General features: G+C 45.1%; 1 protein-coding gene across 1 annotated transcript; it reads left to right on the forward strand.

Moving 5' to 3' along the window:
• The first annotated feature begins 575 nt into the window (after positions 1-575).
• Positions 576-24,054, forward strand: Ugdh (UDP-glucose 6-dehydrogenase). Its single transcript, NM_031325.2, is given in 12 exon segments — positions 576-678; positions 9,419-9,587; positions 12,335-12,436; positions 12,839-13,039; positions 13,146-13,343; positions 13,771-13,918; positions 16,262-16,356; positions 17,964-18,094; positions 18,949-19,082; positions 19,561-19,652; positions 19,769-19,879; positions 23,220-24,054. Coding segments are annotated over 11 exon segments (1,482 nt in total). The 5' UTR covers positions 576-678; positions 9,419-9,425; the 3' UTR covers positions 23,328-24,054.
• The last annotated feature ends 237 nt before the right edge of the window (positions 24,055-24,291 follow it).

A 24,291-nucleotide genomic window follows, 5' to 3' on the forward strand; every position in this document is an offset into this window, starting at 1 on the left:
TGAAGGGCAGCAGAGGCCCTCCATCAGAGTCCGGTGGCTGAGAACCGAGCTCTGGCTCCAGGATAAGCGGAAGGCCAGAAAGCCGGAAGACCTTTCTGTGGGCTCGCCTCCCCCCACCCCCACAACCCCAGGCCCTGTGATCACTGGTGGTTCATTTGGCACGCGCGAACCTTCCTCATCCCAGATTCCAGGGACCCAGGGGAAGAAACACGGACCATAACGACTAATCCGGACCACAACACCCACTCCTGCAGCCGGTCGGTTTAGCGGGACCCGCGGCGCACGCAGCCACGCCCAGGGCCGCTCGCTGCGGGCGGGGGCGGAGCCCGTGAGTTGGCTCCAGCTGATTCGCCTTGTCTCCACAAGGGGCGTGGTCATACATTTGGGCCCGCCCCCTACACCCCTCTAGGTCCAGAAGGAAATAGAGGCCTGCCCAGGGGCCTGGAGCGAAGGGAGGCGGGGCAGTGCGGGGCGGTGGCCGAGTCCAGAGTCCCGGGAGGCCTGGTTGCAAGGGAATGAAGCCTCCGCCTTCCCCAGCAGAAGCATTTAAATACGGCCGCGGGCCCCCGCCTCGGGGAGCGGCGGGCGGAGAGGTGTGTGGAGCTTGTGGCTTGGGAGGAAGGCGCTGTCCGAGAGAACGTGATCTGCGCGGCCGCTGTGTCCTGGCCTTGGAAGTGGGTAAGCACCAATCCTTGCGGGCGTCCCCTTTTCGCGGCCCGGGTGTGCGCGCGGTCCCGGCCGCTTCCCGCTCTTGGAGAGGCTCCCTACTGCACCATCCTTGTCCTCCTTTTCGGGCCCGGCGGGTATCACGTCGTGCGCTTGCAGGAGATCAGACGAACCGGGCTTTTAATTCGCAACTCGTGTATCTTCAAGCCAATTCTCATTCTTTCCATTTTCCGATTTGAAACGTACGAGATTTTCCCGCCGGTTCAAACAGCCAAACGCCCCCCGCCACCCCGAAGGAAAGGGTCCTCTCTGTAGGGCCTAATGGGCGCTTCATAGTCCTAAGCTTTGTTGGGGATTAGAGTCTGCTCACCTGGGCTGCTCTCCTCTGGTAGCCCCTAAGTAGAAAGCAAATCCTCTTGAAGATGAAGCATTTATCCTATGTCCTGGGGGTTGGGAGGAAGGGATTGGCTCCTGCAGTCCATTGTTGGCCTTTGGACATATGTTTAGACGTTCTACTTAATGTCAGGGAAGGCCTTTCTTGGGGGCTTCAGAGACCATGTTTTTGTGAGATCTTGAAAATCTTCACATACTATGTGTAATTGAGTAGGGTTGGTTGAGAAATCTCGTATAAAGAAAGGAGGGGCTGGCTGGGAGAGAGCTCATATGTGGGGTACACAGAAGACTAACTGTTCATCCACTCACCTCAAAGGCCAGTCTGAGGTTTTTTTCAAATCCCCTAAGAAATGGAGAACAGTAGTCTGGTCTGTTTCTTCTGAGGGGTTCTGGACTTGAAAGAGCTGAGTGTTTCTGCTGTGAGCTGCGCTTTTGAGCACTCAGCTTCTAGTCTGAGCTGAATGCTACACAACCTTGGTTTGGAAAAGACATTCCCCCACTCCCCAGCTTGCCCCCCCCTTTTTTTATCTCTGTATTGCTTTCTCTGTTATAAAATCTCTACCCACTAGGCATGCTCTCTCTTTTCTGGAATTTCCACAGTGTGTATCATTCCCGTTAGACATAAAATTAAGTCTTTCACAATAGTCCCCCCCCCATCAGGAATCTTTTAAGTGTGCCTCCAGGAAATGACTGAGATTGGTGTATCCAGCTGCCTTATCATGTCTGCTGTTTAGTTCGTTCTCCTGTAACTGGGAAAGGGGTGGCAGACGGATGATATTCTGTTCAGATTGCAGTATAGGACATTTGTTGGCTGTTAGTGACTGACATCTTGTAGGTTGAAATGCTTATCTGAATTTATGAGATTTTCAGGATGGTATGGTATATTGTGGATCCCAAAATGTTTTTTGAGGTGAAGACTCATTTCAGAATGCCTGTGTAAGCAAACAGGCCCACTTTTCTGTCAACACAGTGAGGGCTAGAGCATATAGAAGTAGAATATGGTGAGACGAGCCTGCTGGTTAAAGCAGTTGTGGCACAAGCCTGACAGCCTTGAACTCGATCCCCAGAACACACAGCGAAAGGAAAGCCTGCACCCCAAAAGTTGTCCTCTGACCTCCACGTGTGCCAGGCCTGCATATCACCAAACAAAACACTAAAAGGAGGAAGAAGAAAAACAGAATCAGAAACATGTCATAGAAGCTGTATTGATAACATTGTATCAAACTCCGTTTTAAAGTTTATTTAGGATTCTTTTGAAACTTCCAAGTGACTTTATTTGATTTGCATTGACTATACTGTATCCTTCTTCTTAAGTAATTTCCCATTGTCTTGCATACGCTGTACTTCATAAGAAAACTAGCCAGGCCAGAATACCAACCCAGAATGAAGACTCAACTTAAGTAGCTGAGTGTAGTGGCTCATGGCCTAGAATCAGTTTCCAGGAGGCTGAGGCAGAAGCATCTCTGCCAGTTCCAGACCAGCCTCGGCTGCAGAGTGAAACCTTATCGAGAGAAAGAAAAGGGTGTGTGTGTGTGAGTGTGTGTGGAGAAGAGAAGAAGGAAGAGGAGGAGGGAGAAGGAAAACACAAAACCGAAGGCGGGGGGAACCCAGACATATCCAGTTCTACAGTACAGATATAGCTGAAGTAGTCAGTGACTACTGCTTAGAAAAAGCCCTGAATTATGGTCTTGAAATAAAGGCACCTAAGAAGTAACTTGAGGACTAGGGGGTGGGACACGGGGGTTGAATGTCTACCTGGGATGCGTGAGACCCTGGATTTAATCCCCTGCACTATAAAAACAAATAATATTAGAGGTAACTCAGGGAGAATATGAGTACATTCTTTAGGTGGCTAAGGAAGGTAGCAGTCAAATTGTTTACTGTAATCTATGATCAGCCATCTTAACTAACACATGAGACATGGAGTTTGTAATCCTAGAGGCCCCAGGGAACAGTTATTAACTCAATACTCTGTGGTGCATAGCCATCCTAGGTGTTAAAGGAATGGCAGTGAACAACAGCTGATCAGGACCACCAGCCTTGGCTGGAGACATGCCTCAGTGGTTAAAGACCACTTGTTCCTCTTGCAGAAGACCTGGGTTCAATTCCCAGCACTCACATTGGTGGCTCACAACCATCTATCTCCCAGGTACTCATGTAGTGTACATTAATAAGTATTAAATAAATTAATTTTAAAAGAATCCATTAGCTTGGGATACATTATTAGACTATGAACTTCTTAAGCCCAGAAGTTTCCTTCCATAGTCATTTGATCCACGTGTACTCTGTGAATGTTTAACAGAGCATGTCCAATTTGAGCTTGAGGGTATTGGCTGTTTTAATAGCTGTAACTTTTTGGGATTAAGTTATAACCCTGAAAGATCCTGTGGACCAACACTACTTAGAAATTCTACTTATTTGTTTAATCAGGGAGGGAGACAGGTGTCAATTTTTCTTTTTAAATGATGTGTTTGGGTGTTTTGGCTGCATGTATGTCTATACCATGTGCATACCTGGTACCTATGGTCAGAAGGCATCAGATCCCCTGAAACTGGAGTTATGGGTGGTTGTGAACCACCACTATGTGGTGCTAGGGGCTAAACCTAGGTCCTCTGGGAGAACAGCAATAATGACCACTGAGCCATCTCTCCAGCCTGGCCAGATGTCTTATATGTGATAGTTCTGGTTCAGTCTTGAGAGCCTTGAAGATATGGCCCAGAGTTAGTTAGGGTTATTGAGATATTGATTATGATGTAGTTTACAGAGACTGAAAGGAAACACTGCTGTGGACAGTTATCACAGTAGGGATCTTATGGCAGGGCCTGCACAGTGGTCCTTTGGTATCTCTGGGACGTTTATGCCAGGACTACTGCAAATGTCCACATCTGGGAATGCTCAAGTTCTTTAAATAAAACGGTGCAGTATTCTTTCCTTACCCTGTGCATGTGCTTTAAATCATCTCCAGGTGACATAGGATATCCAATATAACTGACATCATGGCACATACTTACAATCCTAGCACTGTAGAGGTGTTCATGAGCACAAGACCAGCCCAGGCTACAGAGCAACTAGGCCAACGTAGGCTGCATAGGGAGACTTTGTCTCAAAACAATAAAAGTAATGTCTAGTATAATATAAATAGTTCTATCTTATTGTTTAAGCAACAAGAAGAAAAAGTCTATACATATTCAGTAAAGATCTGATTTTTTTTTTAGATGGGGCCTCACTAGGTTACTGGAACTGACCTGGAATTTGCAATGTAGATCAGGATGGCCTCAAAGTTGCTTCTGCTTCCCTAGTGCTAGGATTAAAAGATTTGTGTCCTTATCCTTGGTCTCCGATCTTACACACACTCTCACACACAGACACTCACACACTCTCACACACACATACACACTCACACACACACTCTCACACACAGACACTCACACACACTCACACGCACACACACTCACACACTCTCACACACTCACTCACACACTCTCACACACATACTCACGCACACTCACTCACATACTCATACACACACTCACACACTCACACACACTCTCACACACAGACACTCACATGCACACACACTCACACACTCACACATATTCTCACACACACTCACACACTCACACTTTCACACACACACTCTCACATGCACCACACACCACTTGCCTGATTCTGTGGGTATAGAACCTGTTGGGACAGAGGAGCAGCTAACTGTACTTGTACCTGAGATCTAGGCCATCTGTTTCTGGGAATCCACATTTATAAAGCATCAGAACAGAGAATTTTGAGGAATTATGCTGTCCAAGCCTGGAAAAAATTTTTTTAAAAGATTTATTTATTTATCATATACAAGTACACTGTAGCTGTCTTCAGATACACCAGAAGAGGGCATCAGATCCCATTACAGATGGTTGTGAGCCACCATGTGGTTGCTGGGAATTGAACTCAGGTTACAGTCGGTGCTCTTAACCTCTGAGCCATCTCTCCATCCCAAGCCTGGAAAATTTTATCCCTGTCTTTATTTCCCTGGAATCAGAAAAATATCTCCTCTTTACGTTCTTTTGTATAAAAGTAAACATCACACCATTATCAAATTGTCTTGTTCCCAACTGTCAGTCTCCACACTTAAACCCTGCACCACTGTGATCGTAACCATACTCCCTCTCCAATAGGGAACAGGTTTTAGTCATATCAATCAATGCCTCTAATGATGATGGCTCATTCCACTGTGGATTGCTAGTAGATTGTGCCTTACAGATTGCTGTCTTGCTCTCTGGAGAGAGGCACTCCAGAGCCCACTTGTACGGAAGTCATTGCCTTAGGAGACAGTGATTGTTTCTTTCTCACAGCAACTCAGTAGCCACAGCTACTCACTGAGCGAGCGCCTCACTTCTGTTTACTCCCCCCCCCCCCCCCCCCCCCCCGCCACCACCAACCTAGACTGTTCTTTCTGGCTTTCTTTCCAGGCCCAATTTGTTCTTCTGCATTGAGGTGATCCTTTTCTGCCTTTTGCTCTCCCCACCCCCGATTTTTATTAATTATTATTGTGGGAGGGGTTATGTTGTGGAGGCAGAGGGCAACATTCAGGAGCTAGTTTTCTCCCTCCACCTTATGTGGGGTGCAGAGACTGAAATGAGGCCATCAGGTTTGCTTTACCCTCTAAGCCATCTCACGGGCCCCTCTTCACCTCATCCTGTTCTCCTTGGACACTCATTTTGCCTTCCGGCTGATGATCTTCTTATCACTTAGCTGTTTTATTAGGGTATAATTCCTATTTCTTTGCCTTTTTCCTTTTTTTTTTTTTTTCAAGTCAGGTTTTTTCTGTGTATCCCTGGCTGTCTTGGAACTTGCTTTGTAGACCAGGCAGGCCTCGAACTCACATAGATCCACATGCCTCTGCCTCCTAAGTGCTGGGACCAAAGGCATGCACCACCAGGCCCACCCTGGAAACATTACTTTTTTGTGATGGAAAGGATTAAGCCCTGGAACAAACTGAAGTGATTTTTGTGAAATCAGATGCCCAAGTTCCCTTGTGTAGAGGTGGGACAGCCGCAGTGACGGCTAGAAACATGTCTCCCCAAAGGTGGGAGATTTTCAGATTTCCTGGAACTTAGCCACTTAGTTAGTGTTCCCAACATCATCTTTTCCATTCATTCAGGGTAGGCAAAGCATGATGGGTCAGGCAAGGAAAGATGGCCGACTGCCAGAAGTCAGCTTGGGTACCCTTGGTATTTATACTGAGTCAAGTCTTGCAATCCTAAAAGTTACTTAATTGAATGTTTTATATCTGTAGCTTCACAAGTGTAATAGAGAACTTCCCTCCCCCCCCCCCCCCCCCGCCCCGGAGCTGGGGACCGAACCCAGGGCCTTGCGCTCGCTAGGCAAGCGCTCTACCGCTGAGCTAAATCCCCAACCTCCAATAGAGAACTTTTAACTCACTTGCTTAGGCTCTAAGGAATCTACTAGACTTCGCATGGTTTTAATATTTCTTGTTCTTTAGAAGAATGCAACATAACCATTAAAGCTGAGGATATGACTGTAGAATACAGTAAGTAAAAAAAAAAAAGCCACATGTAGAGACTGTGGTATTTCTTCAGTTCGGAAATAAGATCATGTCGGGCATGACGGTGCACACCTTTCATTTCAGCACTCAGGAGGCAGCTCTTTCTAAGTTTGAGGCCAGCTTGGTCTACTACATAGAGAGTTCTAGCCTGTCTCAAAAAGGTCATAATACACACACACACACACACACACACACACACACACACACACCCCTACCTCTGTATATGCATTGAACATAACATATACATTACATATACATATAAGAACATGTAGTTAGGCAATGTAACAGTGGGAGTATACACAGGAAACAAAGGAGCTGCCTGAAGCAGAGTCAGTAGGGATGGGGTGGAACTGAGGAGTCTTGAGAGATATTTCCTTGTAACATTCTACTTTGGCACCAAAGGGATCCACATCGTGGAAGGAGAAAACTGGCCCCTCCCCAAAATTTACTTTTATGAATATCATTAGAAATACTTTCTTGTAGAATTCTGAAATTCCAAGGCTTCCCTCTTTGGGGAACTAAAACTATTTGTTTGTTTATTGCAATACTAAGACTGATTCTGCCTTATATCATGCATGCTGAGCAAACTCTTACACAGATCTAGATACATTCTTGGGAAGCACTGTGATTAGGCTGACCAGAGTACCTCCTCTGATCCATGCCGGAATCCACAACAAGCTGTTAAACTCTCTGCTTACTATTTTTCTCTCTCTGGGTTTCATGAATGGCTTTGATGGGCGATGTCTGAGACCTTGGCAGAAATGGAAATAATTGGGGTTGGGGATTTAGCTCAGTGGTAGAGTCCCCAGCTCTGAAAAAAAAAAAAGAGAAAAAAAGAAAAAAAAAAAGAGAAATGGAAATGATTGGTCATTTGACAGCAGTTATAGAGACACAAGTCAACTAGTTCCTTGTAAATTTTTAGTGTCATTCAGTTAGGTGACTGTTAAAAACTTACTAAGATCAGTGCAACAGTATTGATAACTGCAGAAATTGCTTTGCTGGACTAGGGAGATGGCAGAGCAGTAAACTACTTGCTATATGAGCCCAAAGACCTGGTTTGGACCCCAGCACCCAGTAAAAGCTACTGTGACCATACACACCTGTACCCAGGGCTGAGAGCCAGAGACAGTATGGCTAGGGATTGCTGCCTGGACAACAGCAGGCTCCAGGCTCAAGAGCAATAGAGGAACATGAAGTGGGCCTCAGGCATCTGCCTGCCCACACATAGGTGTACACACCAGCAAACAAACACTCTTGAACGTTCCTTTAGCCTTTTCCCATTTTCTGATTGAAGTTGAAATAGAGTTTTAAAATTATTGTCCGGGGTTGGGGATTTAGCTCAGTGGTAGAGCGCTTGCCTAGCAAGTGCAAGGCCCTGGGTTCGGTCCTCAGCTCCGAAAAAAGAAAAAAAGAAAAAAATTATTGTCCAATACTTAAAAATAATCTGTTGGTGCCAATTAAGTATTTAGGGGTATTTTGCTCTATTTTCTGCTGCTAGAACAACTTGAGATGGATTACTTATAACAAACAGAAATATCTTGGCTCAGGGTACTAGAGGTTGGCAAAACCAAGATGGAGGGCTTGACATCTGGCACTGTGCTGTTTTTGCTGTGTCATTCCCTGGCGGAAGAACAGAAGAGCATGAGCTCAAACCTGTAGCCTTAAGCCCTGTTATGACAGGTGTTAATCCGCTCAGGGTAGAGCTCTCAGTTGTAAACTCCTTTTATGCCCCACCTCCAAGCACTTTTGCATTAGGAATTAAGTTACCCACATGATTCTTTTTTTTTTTTTTTTTTTTTTTTTTTTGGTTCTTTTTTTCGGAGCTGGGGACCGAACCCAGGGCCTTGCGCTTCCTAGGTAAGCGCTCTACCACTGAGCTAAATCCCCAGCCCCCCCCCCCCCCACATGATTCTTGAGGAATAAATTTTAGCCAAGCAGGAGCTTAATCTTAGAGGCCAGATCTGAATCATAGAACTAATCTCAACATCTGTGACCATCTAAACCTGTTGGAAAACTCGCCTTTGTAAAGCTCAAATTGCATTGATGAATAAAATTTACTCTGGAGAGCTTTCTTCTTCTTCTTCTTCTTCTTCTTCTTCTTCTTCTTCTTCTTCTTCTTCTTCTTCTTCTTCTTCTTCTTCTTCCTCCTCCTCTTCCTCTTCCTCTTCCTTTTCCTTCTCCTCCTCCTCCTTTTCCTCCTCCTCCTCTTCCTTCTCCTCCTCCTTTTCCTCCTCCTCTCCCTCTTCCTCTTCTTTTCCTTTTCTTCCTCCTCCTCCTTTTCCTTCTCCTCCTTTTCCTCCTCCTCTTCCTCCTCCTCTCCCTCTTCCTCTTCTTTTCCTTTTCTTCCTCCTCCTCCTCTTCTTCCTCCTCTTCCTCCTCCTTCTCCTCATCTTTGTCCTTCTTTTTCTTCTTTGTTGGATTTTTCAAGACAGGGTTTTTCTGTGTAGCCCTGGCTGTGATGTCCTGGAACTCGCTCTGTAGACCAGGGTGTCCTTAAACCCTCATTCGCCTGCCTCTGCCTCCTGAATGCTGGGTTAAAGAAACCTACCACCACAGCCTGGCTTTATTACTCTACTTCTTTACTGTCTAACTGTCAAGACATTATACTTTTATGGTGTCTGCAATACTATCAGTTGTTATAAACTCGCTCTCTCTTCTGTGCTGGCATAGTGGAGAAGAGGCCTGAGGAAACATAGGAAGTGGCTCCAGATATCCGACACTTTTGAGATGAATATGCCAATGATTTGTCCAGATTTTCTGTTTTCAATGTTAAAACATTGTTAATTGTGTCCCTTCTAGTTCAGTCATGGTTGAGATCAAGAAGATCTGTTGCATTGGTGCGGGCTACGTCGGCGGACCCACATGCAGTGTCATTGCTCACATGTGCCCTGAAATCAGGGTAACGGTTGTGGATGTCAATGAGGCCAGGATCAATGCATGGAATTCTCCAACGCTTCCTATTTATGAGGTAAAATATATTAAGCAGCTCTTTGTTTCATGCTTGTTGTTTTCGTGCCGTGTTGGTTAACTATCTTATAATAATAATACTATTATTGTGCAACGTATGACTGCACCCAAGACAATGAAAAAAAAGTCTGGCTGGGCATGCTCATAACCCGCTCTCAGGGGGACTGAAGCAAGTTCGAGGTTTGCCTGGTGTATATAGCTGAGACCCTGCCTCAAGGTTCTGCATAGTTCTAGGATGCACTTCATGCTCGCTTGACTAGCCAACATATGGCCCTGTGTTCCAGAGAAAAAGAAAAAGAAAGAACAAAAGGAAAGCCAGTCTAGATGTTGTACTGCATGCTTTGTAATCCCAGTACTTGAGAGGCTGAGGCAGGAGAATTATTGAACTACATAATGAGTTCCAGGCTAGCCTGGGCTATATTAAGAGTAAAAGGCCATGGTAGAGCGCTTGCTTAGCGAAGCGCAAGGCCCTGGGTTCGGTCCCCAGCTCCGGAAAAAAAAAAAAAAAAAGAGTAAAAGGCCAAAGTTATCCAATAAAAAGTTCTGATAAGAATGTTACAGGAGAGGGGCTGGGGATTTAGCTCAGTGGTAGAGCACTTACCTAGGAAGCGCAAGGCCCTGGGTTCGGTCCCCAGCTCCGAAAAAAAAGAACCAAAAAAAAAAAAAAAAAAAAAAAGAATGTTACAGGAGTGTAGCACGTGATTAATATGTGCCAGGCCCTGGATTTCCTCTCCAGTACTGCAAAAGAGAAAAAGAAGAAATTGAGGGCACTGCAGTGACAGTTGCTAAGATAATAAGCCCTTAGAAAGCAGCGTGTGGCCGGGGCGTTGCTCAGTCGTGGAGCGCTGCTCTGCGTGCACAGACCTGCGCTTTTTCCTCAGAGGAGGCACTCAAGAGTTGGAGTCAGGAGGAACAGTCCCACAAGAGTGAGTTCGAGGCCAGTTTGGGATATATGAGACGCTGTCTCAAAAAATCTCTTATTTTGTTTATTTCTTTTGAGACAGGATCTCTCTGGACAAAACAGGCTGGTCTCAAATGTGAAGGCCTCCCGTCAGCCTCTGAGCGCTGCGCACAGTGTGCACCACCACACTGAGCAGTGTCTTTTCTAAGTCTATAATCTTGATTTCCTGTTCACTCGTACATCCTCCCTGGCTCTCTTAGAGTTTTTGTTCTCTCCTCTGTTTTTTGGTTAGAGAAATTGGTTTGTTGTGGAAATTTTCAGAGTGTATTTTCATGGTTGACTCTGGAGCTCCCTTGAATATTTTTATGTTATTTTCCTGTATCCTTTATTTTCTGTAAATTGCCAGTTACATGTAGAAGACATCTGATGAGATTTAAGCTTAGTTTTTGTTCTTTTTTCTCTCTACGAGAATACTTTTGGACTGACTAGATGGCTCTGTGGGTAAAGGAACATGCCATCAAGCCCGATGACCTGAGCATGGTCCCCAGTATAAGGAGAGCACTGGGGGTTGGGGATTTAGCTCAGTGGTAGAGCGCTTGCCTAGCATGCGCAAGGTCCTGGGTTCGGTCCCCAGCTCCGAAAAAAAGAAAAAAGAAAAAAGAAAAAGGAGAGCATTGACCACAAAGGTTGTCTTCTGACCTCCACGTGTACACACCGGGGGTGGGGGTGTGAGTAGGGGTTGCCATGCATGTGTATGCATACCACACATACCCGTACTTAGAATAAATATAGGGTTGGTTTGGGTAGGGTTGGCTTGTTTGGGTTTTCAGGACAGGGTCTCTCTGTGTAGCTCTGGCTGTCCTGGAACTCACTCTGCAGACCAGGCTGGCTTCAAACCACAGATATGATCCCCCTGCCTCTGCCTCCCAAGTGCTGGAATTAAAGACATGCACCACCATCACCCGGCTCTCAACTTATTTTTTTTTTTTAGATTTATTTTATTTATTATATATAAGTACACTGTAGCTGTCTTCAGATACACTAGAAGAGGGCATCAGATCTCTTTACAGATGGTTGTGAGCCACCATGTGGTTGCTGGGAATTGAACTCATGACCTCTGGAAGAGCAGTCGGGTGCTCTTAACCACTGAGCCATCTCTCCAGCCCTCAACTTATTTTTAACATAAATATATTACCAGTAAAATTGGATGGGTAAAAGTAATAAAGATTTTCAGTGTTTCTTACAGAAAATGCATCCTGAAGTCTGTTTGTATGAAGTAAATACTGACTTAACAGCCACCTCGATGGTGTGAGTCATGGGGTGGCAGGGACCGCATTCATAATGACAGTGCAGAATGTTTGCTTGAAATCGCAGGGCCTTGAAGGATCTGATAGTAGTTGATATGGAGGAGTTAATGGTTAATGTGTCACCCAGGTACATGGTCAGTAATGACACAGCATTTTAGAGCCGCTGATCTGCATGCGGGGTCACCTTTGCTTCATTTCATAGAGTCATCCTTGCTTACTGTGTTCTGCGTGTGAGGACCCCTTTGTTTCTTTTTTGGCACTCACAATACCTCCCAATGTAGCCTGGGCTGGCCTCAAATTCTCTGTGTAGCTCAGCCTTGCCTCAGACTCGGTTCTCTTGGCTCGGCCTCCTAAGTGTCAGGATTGCAGGTGTGCACTGCCGTGCCCTGCAGTCCTCAGCTATGCTAAAGACACTACTGGGAATGTAGACCTTTCAGTTACAGCACAACCGTCCCCCTTGGCAAGGACGATTCTGTGGTCGTCTCCTCTGGACTGATGATCACACTGAGTGCTTAACTCCTTCTCCCTTTCCTTCTCTAGCCTGGACTAAAAGAAGTAGTCGAATCCTGTCGAGGGAAAAACCTCTTTTTTTCTACCAATATTGATGATGCCATCAGAGAAGCCGATCTAGTGTTTATTTCTGTAAGTGGTTTGCTTTGCCATGTGATGTTTAATCCGTCTGTCTGTCTTTGAAAGCTTGATGGTTTTATTGGTATTAAGCCACAGCAAGACCTAGCCATGACAATGTACACATGTCAGAGACAGGCAGTCCCTTAGGTGGGGATGTTGAGCTCATTTTTGTCTCCTGGACTTTTAGAGTGGAACCTGCCTGCCTGCCCCGTCTCTGGCACCCGCATCTCCACAAGCATTCTCTTGGGTCTTCCAGTCGTTTCTTCCAGTGGCTATATATGTAAATTGTTACCCTGTGAGGGTTAGGCCGTCGTGACTGTTGATTACTTAGCCAACTGATAGTCTGGGCGCCATCTTGAAAACACTGTGCACCTTCATGGGCCCTCTCTTCTTCATCCCCAACACTCTCACTAGGTGAACACACCAACAAAAACATATGGAATGGGAAAAGGCCGGGCGGCAGATCTGAAGTATATTGAAGCTTGTGCTCGCCGCATTGTGCAGAACTCAAATGGGTACAAAATTGTGACTGAGAAAAGCACAGTCCCTGTGCGGGCAGCGGAAAGCATCCGCCGCATATTTGATGCCAACACAAAGCCCAACTTGAATCTACAGGTATGAAGGAAAAAAAGAAATCTAATTCTTCTTAGGTCAAGACTGATGCCTTAAAACTACCCACAATTCATTCTACCCTACGCTGTCCTTGGCATTGCTCTTCTAGGTTCTGTCCAATCCTGAGTTCTTGGCAGAGGGAACAGCCATCAAGGACCTAAAGAACCCAGACAGAGTCCTGATTGGAGGGGATGAGACCCCAGAGGGCCAGAGAGCTGTTCAGGCACTCTGTGCTGTGTACGAGCACTGGGTTCCCAAGGAAAAGATCCTCACCACCAACACTTGGTCCTCAGAGCTTTCCAAACTGGTCAGTGCAACGCCTGCAACTCTTCATTAAGTTGTTAGTGTGTTTAGGCAGGGTATTCCATATTACTCAGGCCAGTGTCAGACTCAAAACCCAGCTTCCTGACTGTGGGGATCATGCATGCACATCTGTGCACGCACACGCAGGCACGAACACACATGCACACACACACACTCTGTTCTGTTTTTCAGTGCTGGGGATTAAACCTGAGCCTCACCTGTTAGCCACTCTCTGTAGCACTGTGGCCCAGCCCTCAGCCCTTCTGTTTTAAGTTGTGTTTTCTATCCAGCCTTCCACTCTCCCCAGCACGAGTCAGTCCCTCAGTTTCCCTTAGGCCTGCTCAGTGGCTTGCATCACGTCAATGAGATGCACTGACTACGAAGTTGCTCTTTTACTCATCATCACCTGCTCCTGTCTCTTTTATGTAAAGGCAGCCAATGCTTTTCTTGCCCAGAGGATCAGCAGCATTAACTCCATAAGTGCTCTGTGTGAAGCCACAGGCGCCGATGTGGAAGAGGTGGCAACGGCTATCGGGATGGACCAAAGAATTGGAAATAAGTTTCTAAAAGCCAGCGTTGGTAAATAAAATGTTCCCCACATATTTCTCTAGTAAAATAGGTTACTAACCAGGTTCATGGAGCCTCTTTATGGAAGATTTGGTTTGTTTGTTTGTTTTTTTTATTTAACATCTGTTGTTTTAAAACAAAGATTTGCTGGGTGGTGATGGTGCATGCCTTTAATCCTAGCACTCTGAAGGCAGAAGCAGGTGAATCTCTGTGAGTTTGAGGCCAGCCTGGTCTACAGAGGGAATTCCAGGACACCAGGGTTATACAAAGAAACCTTGTGTCAAAGAGGAAAAAAAATTAAAGAAAAAAAGAAACAAAAAAACAAACAAACAAAAAAAAAAAACTCCCGAGGGGTTGGGGAGATGGCTTAGTGGTTAAGAGCACTGGCTGCTCTTGTAGAGGAGCAGTGTATAATTCCCAGTGCCCACATGGTGACCTGCAAGCATCATGACTGAGTTCAGGCATCCTAAGCTCTCTTGACTTACCAGGCATGCGTGTGGTGCACTTATGTACATGCAGGCAAAAGTTCGTACACATGAGATACATCTTAACAAAAGATCTGGGGCCTGTGAGGAGCTGGGAGAGTAGTGGCCCTGTCCCCAGCCCCGTGACGGAAGCTCGAACTCATGGCTGAAAGGGGACAGCAGACTCCTTGGGTCCTCTGACTCCCACAGAGGACCTTCCCATTAGGCTAGAAAGATTAAGCTGGGCATACTGTAGACATCTCTTATCTTTGCCCTCACAAAATAGAGGCAGGAGGATCAGGAGTTTGAGGCTAGCTCCTATTACATAAGTTGCCCAGGATGCCCTTGAACTTGTAGCCCAGTCAGGCTTGAGCCTTCTATGTTCCTGCCTCAGCCTCCAAGGTAATTGGAGTCACAGGCATGTGTCCTTACCCCAATCTGTAGACTTACTTTACTCTAGCTGTAAAGTAAAAGTCTTATTGATGGCAGTTAGACTGTATTGTAGCACTAAAAATACTTTTTAGAGCACAACTTGGTGAAACCCTGTCTCATGATAAAACATACAGAAAGGGGGTTAGGTAGGACATGGCTCAGTGTTATAGTGCTTGCCTAGCATGCCCAAGGCCTGGATTCAGTCCCAACACCACACGTGTACACACACATATACATGCTCACACTGTTTCAGAGGCTGCATGTCACATTTCCCTGCCCTTCTGGTGTTTTCTCCAACTATACTAAAGCTATTTACAAAAGACCCACTATGTGTCATGTCTACATCAGTGCTGTATCCCTCAGGTTTTTTTTTTTTTTTTTTTTTTTCTTTCAAGACAGAATTTCATACAGCCCAGCTAGCCTAAACTTGCCATATAGTCATGGTTGGCCTCAAACTCCTGATCCTCCTGCCTGTGCCTCTCAGGAACAGAATTACGGATGTGACACTATTCTATGCTTGATGTTTTTACTGCTGGTGGCCTACTAAGATGGTGCTGTGACTTGCTTTTTAGAGGGTATTCACATTCAAGGAAAGTTTTATAACTTGTTCAGAATCAAATCAGACTGAGGCCAGATGTTTCTGACCCTGAAGTTTTTATTTCCCTGCTGTAGCCTGAGTTACACTAGCTCAAAGGTGAGCTAGCATACCTTGGCCCGCATCCACCCCACGGCTCGGCTCGATGTAAATAAGTGTTCTGGGAGTACAGTCACACCACACCCACAGCTTTCTCTTCTCCCTGGCTACTTTGGAGCTGCAGTGCCAGAGGTCACGGCAGGGATTTTATGGCCCACAAAGACTGAAATATTTACCATCAGGCCCTTTACTTTAAGATTTTACTAACTGCAGTGAAGTAAGAGACAGGGACTCATGCCAGGTAAGTGACGGAAGAAATGGAGGTTAAATGTGAGGAAAAGGTCAAGTTGGGGCTGGGCAGTGTTTATTCTTGTGGATGACCCGTGTTTATTCTCGCACTCCCACAACCCCTCTAAACCAGCCGTCTTTCTTCTAACCTCTGAGGAAGATTCACACATGTTCATGCAGGCAAAAGACTCACACGTAAAAAGAAAAAAGAAAGTTCTCTTTTAAAAGAAAAAAGGTCAAATGTAACTCTATCGAAACCTTTGTTAGGGAACCAGTTAGTAAGTACTTAAAGAGCTGATTGCCTATAAATGTCATGTGATTTATGAACCACTTTTCCTATGTCTTTTCATCTTGATACAGGGTCTTATGTATCCCAGGCTGGGTTTAAACTCATCGAGTAGTTGCAAAAAATGTCTGCTATCTGAACGTGATTACTTACAATCTGAATGAAAGTTGCAGATGTTGTGTAAGCTTTGCCACAGGATTTAGTTTCTGGATCTTACCTGAAAATATTGTCAGCTTATTTTGTTCCCTCAGGTTTTGGTGGGAGCTGCTTCCAAAAAGATGTTCTGAATTTGGTTTATCTCTGTGAGGCTCTGAATCTGCCCGAAGTAGCTCGTTACTGGCAGCAGGTACACATCTTTGTAGTTAATAATGTCTCATTAGATTCTAATTAAACATGGCACCCTTGGTGAAATGGTTTTGCATTGACTTATTTCAGGTTTACCTAATGAGTGTCTGTTTTCAGTTAGTCTTTTTTTTTTTTTCCTAGTCAACTGTGATGGTCATTTTTGATGCACCAAGACTTCTCATTTTTTAGCTGAATTTGCCCCCAGAATTAGTCAGGAAGTAATATTATCCTTTACGTTTGGGTGCATGTGTTTGAGACTGTAAACAGGCTGGTCCTGAACTCGCCAAGTAGCTGAGAATGACCTTGAGCACCTCCTCCCTCTGCCTCCTTCTCCCCAGTCTAGCCTTATAGGTATGCCCCATCATTAGAGTCAGGGTCTCATGATGCTCATAGTTCAGGCCACCCTGGAACGTGGCTTTTCTATGAAACCTAAGAACCAGCATTGTAATATTTTTATCTGTGGATACTTTCTTTCCTTTATTTCTGTTTCATAGAGCTAAAACAGGAGCCCCTTTCCCAGTTATCAAATGCTTGCTTATCCTGGATACTCTCTGGGAGCACTTTGCATGCAGAATATCTTTTAGTCCTCATCACTAACACTGTGCCCCATTTTTAAAGGAAAGAGACTCTGAGAAATGGCATAATTTGCCTAAGGTACCTGCCAGCTTACACACCTTTGGTTTTCTCTGTGTTCATAACCTTTCAGATTTCAGCAATGGCTGTGAGAAGTCTGGAGAGATGGCTTGCTTCTTGTGTATTCCACCCAGCCTAGCAGGTGGCTTTATCTTGCTACTCATTATGCAAAAGATGCAGATGAAGTCCTGATTTTCCAACACTTTTTGTGCTCCTTTTCAAGCTCCGGAGACTTGAGATGGTCCCTGGGAGTCTTGGAAAAAGCCTCTTTCCCCTGTGTTTACTTCATCTGCAACTTAGGCTCGGTGTCAGAAGCTCTCGGACCCTTTACTCTTAGGATATGGGGTGAAAGCTTGTCCAGCACTTGGATGTCATGGTTTGTGCAGAAGTGCTCACCCTCTGTTCTTGGTCTTTTTCTTCTCATCTCGAGCTTTGGTGAACAATTCACTGAGCCTCTGAGGGTTTAGGAAGCTGCCTGTGTGGGGATGGCTTATCTAGGCGGCCTGTGTCTGATCTCAGATGCCTTCAGAATTCAAGCCTAGCTGTGTGGCCCATCTTCTCATCCACCTCAGCTTTTCTCACAGCAGATCAAGTCAAAGAAAAGGAACATTTCAGGAAGGCTCTAAGCAAGGGAATTGGTGTATTTTATTATTATTTTATTTGTTTGTTTTGTTCTCTTAAAGACAGGGTTTCTCTGTATACCCGTAGCTGTCCTGTAACTTGCTCTCTAGACCAGGCTAGTTTAGAACTCAGAATTCTGCCTGCCTTCCAAATGCTAGGATTAAAGGTGTGCGCCACCATATCTAGCAATTGGTGGATTTTTAATTTTCAGATTTAAATCTAAATAACAGTGCTAGGTAAACTTTGTCATTAATATGAAGGCCTGTATTTGTATAGTACTTACTATAAAACCACGTGTATGTCCTAGACTATACTTTTGTAAGCTAATATTGTATCTTGTACATATAATTTCAGGTCATAGACATGAATGACTACCAGAGGAGGAGGTTTGCATCACGGATCATAGACAGCCTGTTTAATACAGTGACTGATAAGAAGATAGCTATCTTGGGGTTTGCGTTCAAAAAGGATACTGGTGATACCAGGTACCTGTTTTTTAAAACATTTTTAAAATGTGTGTGTGGGGATTGTTTGTTTGTTTTAATTTTACCAATGTTTACCAAATATAGTATTAATCTTTGGGGTGGAGGTAGAGACCATGAGTTGGAATCCAGCCTGGTCTACATAGCAAGTTCCAGGCTAGCCAGGAAGGCGTGGTGAGGAGCGTGTATGCTCGAGTGCATATGGTGTGTGTGGCAGTCAGAGAACAACTCTGAGTAGTCGATTCTCTCCTTCCACAGTGGGATCCACTTTTTTCTGCTAATTATTTCACTGGCTTGCTTTAAAACATGTCAGGGCCAGAAGTGCACAAAAGCACTTGCTTCTAAGCCTCATGGGATTCAACATGGTGGAAAGAAAGAGCCAACCCCTGCAAGTTGTTCTCTGATCACTACTGCATGCACTGCACACACATGAATGCACACACACAAATAAACACATACGTGTAAGAGATAAACAAAGAACCCCGTTTCAAGCCCTTTGAGGTATGGAACCTTTCATCTTATCCTTATCTTTCAGCTTGTAGAAATGAATGGGGGTACATGAATGTATACATATGTGTCTATGAGTTTTCTACTGTATTTTATTCCCTGTCATATAAAGATAGCAGGAGAAGGCTTCAGCATGCTGTCACAATAGGCAGAAGAGACCTGTGTGTCTCCTTTTTCTCTGTGTGTGAGCTCTGGTGTGTGTGTGTGTGTGTGTGTGTGTGTGAGAGAGAGAGAGAGAAAGAGAGAGAGAGAGAGAGAGAGAGGCGAGGGGGGTGGCTTACCTGTGTCTTGCATTCCGGCATCAGAATGTGCCATTTAAAGCAGTGCTGACCTGCTCGTCCGTCCTGCAGGGAGTCCTCCAGTATCTACATTAGCAAATACCTGATGGACGAGGGTGCGCACCTCCACATCTACGACCCCAAAGTACCCAGGGAGCAGATAGTGGTGGATCTTTCTCATCCAGGCGTCTCAGCGGATGACCAAGGTAGGACTCTCCCACACAGCGGGCTTCTCTTTGAAACCTTTATTTAGTAGTTGTTTTTCTGTCACTTCTTGTCAGTGCTTTGCCCGGTTTCAGCCTTGTTTCTCTACTCTTTTTTTTTTTTTTTTTTCTGGAGCTGGGGACTGAACCCAGGGCCTTGCGCTTGCTAAGCAAGCGCTCTACCACTGAGCTAAATCCCCAACCGCCTTGTTTCTCTATAATTACACTCTTAGCTGCTGCGTTCTCAGCTTTGAGCTGATGTCATCAGTGTGCTTTAATCTGGCAGGGTTTGCAGAAGCGAGGGCTATAGCTCAGTGGTGCTCCACAGAGCCCTGGAGATCCCCGGAAATACTTGTGAAGAACTTTGGGGGGTGCCTGGTTCCCACTTCCCATTCATTCACTGTCAGACTCCCTTTCTACAGTGCAAGTGTTAAAACAGCGCCCAGTTTCTCATCTCTTTTGGTCGTTGGTGTTTTTGTAGTGTCCAGACTGGTGACCATTTCCAAGGATCCATATGAAGCATGTGATGGCGCCCATGCCCTCGTTATCTGCACAGAGTGGGACATGTTTAAGGTGACATCTCAGAGATTAATTACATCAAGGAGAATTCTAGAGGCATTCCAGTGCAAACACTAGTTGAATGTGTGTCTACATGTATGTTCTAATTGTTCATTTGTATGTCTACACAGGAACTGGATTATGAACGGATTCATAAAAGAATGCTGAAGCCAGCCTTCATATTTGATGGCCGGCGTGTCCTGGATGGGCTCCACAATGAGCTACAGACCATTGGCTTCCAGGTAATCGGGACTCTGGGCTGCTTTTTTGTTTGTTTGGATTGGTGTGGTCATCGTTGTTTTATTTTATTATTGTGTGTGCATGATTTTGGGTTGGGGCATGTGTGCCGGTCAGGGTACAACTTTGTAGAGTCAGTTTGCCCTCCCTTCCTTCTGTCACAGGGCTCCTGGCTTGTACAGCAAGTCCCTTACACTCTGAGCCACCTCAATGGCCATGGATGATCTATAAACCCATTGTATGGGTTTCAAAGTTTCATATTTTCCAAGTTAGTAATAAGACAGTAAGATAACCAGGACAAGAGGCCCATTCTCTGCAAAGCCAGGAGTCTTTGGTAACCAGTCCACTCCTTCCCCATTTGTAACGTAAAGTTGGTTTCCTTTGCTTGGCAGCTAGCAGGGTATCAGGTGCCTTCTTATGGAAACAGCCTGTGACCTGTCTTACCCCATCCATAAAGGTCAAGTGAGAAGACCCACAGTGGTTACATGGCGAACTCTTGTTATTCACAGCTGAGCTTCATACCCCAGTGAAGCCCTGGGTGAGGGGTGGGGTCTGATTGTAGGTGGTCTCTGAGGAAATGCTTCACCTAGCAGCAATGCTGTCATCCTCCTGTGAGAATGGCTACCACCTACCTTGTCAGGTACCCCGACTATCAGCTGGTGTTCCTGCTTACCTTTCAGACACTCAGCACTGTCCTGTGCTGTGAGAAGTCCGAAGGAAGAACATGGGGCCTTTGAGCCCTCTTTCCATTCTCATTCATTAACGTGGAGCTTGGGAAAGCTGACAGAACAGGCCCAGAGCAGTGCATTTGTGTGCCCCACCTATCTGGTGTACCAGAGTCCTACAAGTACTAACAAGTTGTTACTTGCTCCCTCCTGAAGCAGTGTGGACATAGAGTAGAGGCTCCTGGCAGTGTAATTTAGGGATGATTAAAAGCAGTTGGTGGAAGAGGGCTGCCAGCATGGCGGGTGCCAAGCTAAGCTTGTGGGTGTCCTTAGCACTGGCTTGGAGGAACACAGAAGGCCTTATCTACTCACCACAAATACTGGATCTGGTTTCTTTAACCTCTCACTCACTTGCTAAAGTCCTTTTCCTGCTATTTGTGAGATACTAGTCTCAGCAGAGTCAGCTGGCAACTTTGTTAAGTCCTTGGAAATTCCTCCATCTCACCCTCCTGAGAAGCACGTGAGCAGCAGGGTTGCTTTTCCTGGTTGTGACTTAAACTCAGGAGCATTATCTTTTAAATGTTATTTCTAAGACACACGTAGAAAGATGAATATTTTTAAAATTTTTAGTCAGGTTCAGATTTGGCACACCTTTAATCCCAGCACTTGGAGGCAGAGACAGGTGGATCCCTGAGTCAGGCCAGCCTGGTCTACATAGTGAGTTCCAGGACAGCCAGAGGAAACCTGCTGCAACCAATAAATAAAAGTCAAGAGGATGGCTCTGCTCTCGTACAGGACCCAGGTTAGTCAAGAGAATGGCTCTGCTCTTGTACAGGACCCAGGTTAGTCAAGAGGATGGCTCTGCTCTCGTACAGGACCCAGGTTAGTCAAGAGGATGGCTCTGCTCTTGTACAGGACCCAGGTTAGTCAAGAGGATGGCTCTGCTCTTGTACAGGACCCAGGTTAGTCAAGAGGATGGCTCTGCTCTTGTACAGGACCCAGGTTAGTCAAGAGGATGGCTCAGCTCTCGTACAGGACCCAGGTTAGTCAAGAGGATGGCTCTGCTCTTGTACAGGACCCAGGTTAGTCAAGAGGATGGCTCTGCTCTCATACAGGACCCAGGTTAGTCAAGAGGATGGCTCAGCTCTCGTACAGGACCCAGGTTAGTCAAGAGAATGGCTCTGCTCTTGTACAGGACCCAGGTTAGTCAAGAGGATGGCTCTGCTCTTGTACAGGACCCAGGTTAGTCAAGAGGATGGCTCAGCTCTCGTACAGGACCCAGGTTAGTCAAGAGGATGGCTCTGCTCTTGTACAGGACCCAGGTTAGTCAAGAGGATGGCTCTGCTCTCGTACAGGACCCAGGTTAGTCAAGAGGATGGCTCAGCTCTCGTATAGGACCCAGGTTAGTCAAGAGGATGGCTCTGCTCTTGTACAGGACCCAGGTTAGTCAAGAGGATGGCTCTGCTCTTGTACAGGACCCAGGTTAGCTTCCAACACCCACATGGTGAGTCACAGCCATCTCTAACCCCAGTTCTAGGGGACTAGCAGTCCTCTTCTGGTCTCCAAAGGCACCAGGCACACACACAGTGTGCATATGTATATGTATGTGTAGGCAAAACACCCATGTATATATAAGATGAAAACGAATGACTTTGAGTTCTTATAAAACATAACTTCCCCAGTAAGTTTTTATTTTATTTTTAATTTAATTCAGCTGTGTTTGGTAGCGCCCTTCTATAATTCTGCACTTGGGAGGTAGAAGCAGGATGACCAGGAGTTCAAGGTTATTTTCTGCTGCATAGGTAGTTCCAGGCCTACCTGGACTTCATACCCTGCCTCAGAAATAAAATAGGAAATGGGGCCCCTAATAAGAGAGAGTGTGTGAGTCACTTGGTAAGCAGTAGACTTCTATGAATAAAGCAGGCAGCCTTTGTAGTATGACTCAGGGAAAGAACTAATTTTTAATTCAAAGGAGATATAGACTAGTATGCTTATCTCTACTAGAGTAGGGGTAAACTTACACTGGTAAGTGGTTGTGTGGGGCTGGAGAGGTGGCCTGGAGTTTAAGAGCGCTCACTACTCTTCAGAAGGCCCTGATTTCAATTTTCCAGTATGTACATGTATGTACATGTATAGGCAAAATACCCATATGTATGTATGTATGTATGTATGTATGTATGTATGTATGTATGTATGTATGTATGTCTATATAATGAGTTCCAGGATAGCTAGGGAAGACCTGTCACCAAAATAAAGAAAGACAGACAGACAGACAGACAGACAGACAGACAGATAGATAGATAGATAGATTTGGCAGCTCGAAGCTGTCCGAGCCCCTCTGGTGTGCAGTCGGATGTGGATCGTGCTTAGATACATAAAAGGTGAGGTGCTTGTGTGTTTTAACTTGATAATTGCAAGTGCTGGTGCATACATGTGACTCCAGCACTTGGAAGGTTCTGTGAATTCGAGTCCAGCACTCATAGCAGGACCCATCTCTGTAAACCAACAAAATCAAGCCAGCAGGGTGCAGTGGCACCTGAGTCTAAAAAAAAAAATAAAGGAACCAAAGATCTCTCGGCCACTCAGAGAACTTGTCTCTACATTACAGAGCTCTTACATACATGTGCTGTGATTACACACACGTACTGTGATTAATAGTTCTATTTTTTTTCTCCTTCAGATTGAAACAATTGGCAAAAAGGTATCTTCCAAGAGAATTCCATACACTCCTGGTGAAATTCCAAAGTTTAGTCTTCAGGATCCACCTAACAAGAAGCCCAAAGTCTAGACGTCGCCCTTTTGCCTGTGATGATTTGGTACTGCAGGGTAGCCAGCGTCTGTCTGATACTAAGTGGTAAATGAACTACGTGTTTTTATGGAAACAAAAATATTTTTGTAATCATCAAATTTATACTAGCTATCTGGGTGTTAGCATATCTAGTAATTATGAGTCTAGAATAATTTTTACATATTTTTATATTATTGTCCTCTCAGTTACTGAATGGATGGAAAACAATCATGTTGGTTTAAATGTCAGTTTTTATAAAATAAAAATGAAACCTTGAACTTTTTAGCATTACAGGTTGTTACAGACTGCACTGTAATAACACAAGGGAAAGGCAGTCTCATTTCCCTACCTGTTGTCTCTGCTTATCACTAAATGGGACTTCGAAGCCGTGAAATCACTGTGCTAGGATGGCTGATGAAGGTCTCTGGACTTTTGTTTTAATGAGATTATGTCATTAGTGGTTTTAGTTGTCTTTGTGTCTCCCAAAACCACTCTGTCTTTCTCTCCATGCGTAACTCGGGCAGTGCTTTCTTTTTTGAAAATTCAGCCTGAGGAGGAAATCAGTCTATGGTCTACTTCGTCCTGCCTCTTAGCTTCTGTACCTGCTTGTCACATTTGCACCTATGAGTCAAGACATGTTTGTTACCTTTATTTTGATTTATTTCTATTACAATTCAATTTTTTTCCTTTAATTAAGAAAACCAATAAAGTCTCATGTGTAAACTGGAAAGATCTCCAATTTACATCTATCTTATGTTCATTTATTGATTTGAGGGGATGTGGGGTGTGTACATGTGCAGAGGTCAGAGGTCAGCACTACTTAAGAGTGATCAGCTCTCTCCTTCCATGTGACTCCTGGACTCCAGCTCAGTGGTTGGCTTTGCAGCAAGCACCTTCATCCACTCAGCCACCTCAGCATTTTTCAAAACAAGTATTACATATACCCGTCTGTGTGTGTGGGGGC

Source organism: Rattus norvegicus, chromosome 14 (genome assembly GCF_021556685.1).
Source record: "Rattus norvegicus strain SHRSP/BbbUtx chromosome 14, alternate assembly SHRSP_T2T, whole genome shotgun sequence".
In the NCBI taxonomy this organism is placed as follows: domain Eukaryota; kingdom Metazoa; phylum Chordata; class Mammalia; order Rodentia; family Muridae; genus Rattus; species Rattus norvegicus.